Source organism: Kryptolebias marmoratus, linkage group LG3, assembly GCF_001649575.2.
Source record: "Kryptolebias marmoratus isolate JLee-2015 linkage group LG3, ASM164957v2, whole genome shotgun sequence".
NCBI lineage: Eukaryota > Metazoa > Chordata > Actinopteri > Cyprinodontiformes > Rivulidae > Kryptolebias > Kryptolebias marmoratus.
Genome location: NC_051432.1, coordinates 29,596,455 through 29,601,759, shown reverse-complemented (window position 1 = coordinate 29,601,759; position 5,305 = coordinate 29,596,455). Strand labels below are relative to the sequence as shown.

The following is a 5,305-nucleotide window of genomic DNA, read 5'->3' as shown; positions in this document are numbered from 1 at the left end:
CAGCTGAGGCTGACCAATCAGGCTGCAGAGCTTTGAGGCTGGCCAATCAGGCTGCAGAGGGTCAGCCGAGGCTGACCAATCAGGCTGCAGAGCTTTGAGGCTGGCCAATCAGGCTGCAGAGGGTCAGCCGAGGCTGATGTGTTTCTGATTTTCTCCAATAACTGGAGAACAAGATGGAGACGTTCTTTGTGGAGATAAAAAGATTTTTAATTTAGTCAAGATTATAAATGACAGATCACTGACTGCAGCTCTAAACCTGGTCCTGTTTGGACCCGGTCTTGTTTGGACCCGGTCCTGTTGGAGCTGAGAGAACGTTTCTCGGCTCATCAGGGTGACGTTAGTCGTCATGTGGGGGTTTGTTTGTGGTGAATAAAATAAATCTTGAACTCTGAGACGTTCAGTTTTATCGTTTGTCACATTTTTACTTCTGTCGTCACGCCGGAGGAAAAGGAAGTTGTTGCTAGGAAACCACGCTGGATGCAAACGGGTCACGGAGCGAACGTGTGTGTGCCGAGCGCTCTGCGCCTGTTTCCATGGTAACAGGCGTGTGTGGAAGCCGATGCTTTCAGTCGTGCTTGTCTGGTTTCAGGTTTGAGCTATTATTCTACTAATTACAACGTTCAGCTTTTATTCTGAAAATCTTAGCTTTTAGCTTCTGCTGATTTGAACTTTGAACTCTAACAGCTGTAGTGTTTCTGTGTAACCCTGCTCTGCTGCCACACTTTATCTGTCCTGTAAACACACATCCAGCGCTAATCTGGATGAGCGTGTGTGTGTGTATGTGTGTGTGTGTGTGTGTGGGGTCTAATCTGTCTGCAGTAATCTCACAGCTTTCTGCTTCTGTTTGGTTTCTTTCTGGAGGATCTGGGAGAAGTTAATGACAGATCTCATTAAACGGACTAACGACACGCTGTAATCTGATTATCAGCTGATGCTGCTCAGCGGTGCGTTCAATAACGTGGTAATAATCAGATTTCAGCCTTTTGGGTTGGAGACGATCTGCTGGAACAGAAAATGTTCAGGTGTTTAATTTAATTAGAACTAACATACAGAAAGAAAAGAAGGATTCTCCAACAGAACGTTTCCCACTCCTCCTCCACCCGACCTTTAACCCCTCCAGCTCTCCTGCTGAGCCTTCAGGCTGCTGCCGAATCACCTCCGTGCACCTTTAACCTGAACCCGTGCAGGTGTTCAGGCAGCCTGAAGCAGCAGGAAGTGTGTCTGCTGTGAGGCTGTGATGCTAACCGTCTGTTTCTCTTCAGTCTGGGCTCAGCAGCTCCGCCTCTCTGCCTGCAGAACTCCAGGTACAAACCCTCACCTGCACTCAGCATCACACACTCAGGTCAGGCCTAGAGGAACAGCTGATGATCAGTTTCTGAATGAAAACCTGTCAGAAGATCTGTGTTTAGTTTTAGTTTAATGTTCTTTAACGGCCGAGCTGAGCAGGTGAGGACTGTTCTTCTTCTGGAACCTTCAGTCCTGTGGAGGTTCTTAAAGAACGGAGGAGAACACTGTTCTCTCCTCTGATAAACGTCAGGAACCCATCAGCCTCACTTCTCCTCCTGTTGGTGTTGTTCTGCCAGCAGGGGGCGCTGTCACATGGTTCTGTTCAGCAGAACCTGAAGTGGATCCAGTGAAACCTGTTCAGGTCTGACTGAGTTAAAAGAACATTTTAGGATTATTTATAAATAATTAATATGCAGTCATGTGTTTGTTTCTCACAGCTGTAAACATTTAAAGCTGATGGTTCTGATGCCGACGGGTTCATCGATACGCTGATCAGATATCAGTTAATCTCATCTGATCAATAATCTGATCTCAGTTCAGTCTGACGGAGCCTAAACAGCCGCAGCAGCTCTGACCTCTAATTGCTTTCCCTGCTCCTAATGGACACTAATGTCCGCCAGGGTCCAACTGTGAGTCCATTACTCCCTCACTTCCCATGATGCATCTGTGGGCGCCGCTCTGAAGGGTGTGTTTTAGCGGAACCGATGGTTCTGGCTCGGTTCGGCTCGGTTCGGCTCGGTTCGGTTCGGCGGCGTCATGCTGAATGTTGCTCCTGCAGCTCGGAGGCTCACGGCTCGCCGCTCTCTTCCAGTGGACAAAAACAAACCCAGAGAGGCGGCGCCAAGGACCGGGACCGGCTCCCAGAGCACCACAGGAACCCAGCAGAACCTGCAGCTTCAGACGGCAGAACCGGTACGTCCTGGTTCGGTCCTGATCCAGAACTTCTTCAGGATCAGGACCGAGCAGAACCTGATGGAAGGAAAGGGTTAAAAATAATCTGAATTTTCTGTAATTTTTCACTTTTGGCTAATTTTTCACTTTTGGCTTCAGATATGTTCTATGTGCGGTTCTGATCCAACAGAACGGTTCTGTCTGTTTTCATCAGGTTCCAGAGGGTCTGAACACCAGCAGCCCAGTGACACCAGCGCTCCCAGCTCCGGCCCACGATGCTGCCGGATCTGGGTTCAAAGCCAGAACCGGGTCACGCTCCAGCCCTAGAACGGGGCTCCGCCCTCAGAACGCATCCCGGCCCGGATCAGGCAGGGCCGCGGCGCCGGAGGGAACCAAACAGAACCAGAACAAGGAGAACCAGGCCATCGTGCAGCTGAGGAAGCTGCTGGTCCAGGGGAACCGGAAGGTGGAGGCTCTGGCTACGGTGGTCCAGCATCTCTTCACTGAGGTACTCCACACCGGTTCCGTCCGGTTCTTCAACCAAACGCTCCGGTACCAGAACTGAGAGACAATCTGACAAAAACAAAAAACACTGAAAGAAGGTCTGCAGAACTGCGGGTGGTGGCGGGTGGTGGCGGGTGGTGGCGGTTCTGCTGTCCTCCCTTCCCTCCGGCTCGGAGCAGCCTGTAATTACAGCATCAGGCGCTGAGGGAGACATGTGTCCTCACCCAGAGACGATCTGCTGCTGGGGGACAGGATGAACGTGTCCTGATAGTTTAGATCTCTGAAAGTCGGCGGTTCTCCTGCCTGTCTTCGGTTCTGGTACCTGAATAAAACACCACCACGTTTGGGACAAACCTCAGAAGTCTCTGGCAGGAGCTGAGAACCTGGTCTGGTCTTCACACTTTAAAGGGACATTGCAGCCATTTAGAAACGGTGAACGGCTCTTAGTTTGGAGAAATAAAGTCAGCAGAGACGTTTCTTCCATCTCCGTCTCCACTGAAACAAAGATGAAACCTCTGTGAGAGACTCTGTGTCCCCCTGCTGTGGACACAGAGTCTTCTCATGGAGGGACAGGTGGACTTGGAGGTCCTCGTCCTTCTGTTTGACAGGCTCCTGAGATGACTGTCCTCAGCCTGAGTGAGTTCTGATATTTGCATAATGTTTGACAAACAGCTCAGGTGAGTTTGTCCTGCAGCAGACCGGTCTGTCAGGTGGGAGGCTTCTGATTGGCTGAGAGCCGCAGCAGGATGTGGAAACATTTCCTCCCGTCAGTTTGTTCTTTCTCGGGGCGTAGCGGTCTGCTGGGGTCAGCTGCTTCGTGGAACCGCTCGGGTTCTGACGGGTTCTGTCCCTGAAGACGAGATGGTTCTGGGTTTGACCCGCGGTCCAAACGGACCTGCTGCTTCTCAGAGAAACGGTGAACAGCAGCTGAAGGTTGCCTCAGAGTTTATCTGTGGTTATCGACACACACTGTGGACACACACTGTGGACACACACCGTGGACACACACCGTGGACACACAGAGTGTGGACGGTTCTGTCCTGCAGCTGCTGTCTGACTGAACTCCTTCTGGACTTAAAGACGGTTTTTATCTGAACCTGAAGTTTGATCCAGACTCTGAGTTTTAAAGATGAAGACTTCATGCAGCTGCTGTCCCCCCGGGGCTGGGACAGGGGACAGGGGACAGGGGACAGGGGACAGGGGACAGGGGACACTCCTTCTGTATTAAAAACAAACAATCAGAGCTCCTCCTTTCTGTAGGAACAGCAGCGGAGTTCTTGTTTCCTGCGGTCAGTGAACGCATCGTGACGAGGAGCTGGGTGGAGATGAAGAATGTGGTTCTGTGACGGAACCAGAACCTCCCAGATCTGACGGGTTCTTCAGGATCTGTTAGCTGTTTTCTGAGTCGACCAGGAAACGTTCTGTGAGTTCAAAGAGAGGAATGAGCTGAATGCAGATCCACCGCCCGGATCGGGAGGAGGAGGGCGGAGCAGGAATGTCATGATCTCCTCCCCCTCCAGGGAGGAGGAACAGGTACAGGAGGAGGAGGAGGAGGAGGAGGAGGAGCTGGAACAACAGCAGCTGTCTGCTGAGTGTCTCTGAGTCACAGTTCAGGGAGACATGGGCTCCGTGGAGAGTAAAAGCTCGTCGGAGCCCAGAAGAACCCCCCAGCTCCGCCGCAGGAAGAAAAGAAAGGTTGGTTCGGTTCCTCGGTTCCTCGGTTCCTCGGTTCCCCGGTTCCTCGGTTCCGTCTTCAGCTCCAGATCAGGAGGACTTCTGCCTTCAGGCTGTCAGTGTAAGCCGAGCCGGGATGTTTGTCAGCAGGTGGAGCTCCGACTGGACGGGTCAGAAGGTTCTGCTGCAGACCGGACGGGTCAGAATGGTTCTGAGCCTCACGCTGTGGGCCGGGCTAACAGCTGAACTGAAGGAAGAGGACCCGGAGGCTCAGCTGACAGGTCGGAGCAGAACCCGGCCCGTGGAGCTGTTGTGTAAACACAGCAGGAGATGCAGACGTCAAACCAAACATGAACCCGTCTGACTTCCCCTCAGTTTCCTGATCAGGTCCAGATTCAGGTCTTTGGACTTGTTTCTGGTCCTCGAAGACTTTCAGAGTCTCGGTTCCTGGGTTCCTGGGTTCCTGGGTTCCTGGGTTCCTCAGTCCCTCAGTTCCTGGGTTCCTGGGTTCCTCAGTCCCTCAGTTCCTGGGTTCCTGGGTTCCTCAGTCCCTCAGTTCCTGGGTTCCTGGGAGGCAGAGGTGTTGATGTTCCGGCTGAAACACGTGTTCAGTGTTTTTGTTTTGGGTTCAGGTGTGAAGCTGAACTTTAACGCAGGAGAACTTCACGGAACAAACTCAGGTTCTGAGTTAGTTGCTGCTTAAAGTTCTGGTTAACAGCTGGTTAGTTGGGTTAGTTCAGCTTCACCTGCGGCTTAAAGAGTAAAAACGTCTTTAAAGTTTAAAGGTAAAGAAAACTTTTAACATTTATTCTTAAAATAAATTAAACCTGCTGAAACCTGCTGAATGACTGCTGAAACCTGCTGAATGACTGCTGAAACCTGCTGAAACCTGCTGAAACCTGCTGAATGACTGCTGAAACCTGCTGAATGACTGCTGAAACCTGCTGAA

General features: G+C 51.5%; 1 protein-coding gene across 1 annotated transcript in view; it reads left to right on the top strand.

Moving 5' to 3' along the window:
- LOC108251392 (microtubule-associated tumor suppressor 1 homolog) overlaps positions 1–5,305 on the top strand; it is a 32,097-nt gene that overhangs the window by 18,844 nt on the left and 7,948 nt on the right. The window contains exons 9-10 of the mRNA XM_037974955.1: positions 2,099–2,199; positions 2,393–2,686. Coding sequence (XP_037830883.1) covers positions 2,099–2,199; positions 2,393–2,686 — 395 coding nt within the window. The remainder of the gene's footprint in view (positions 1–2,098; positions 2,200–2,392; positions 2,687–5,305) is intronic.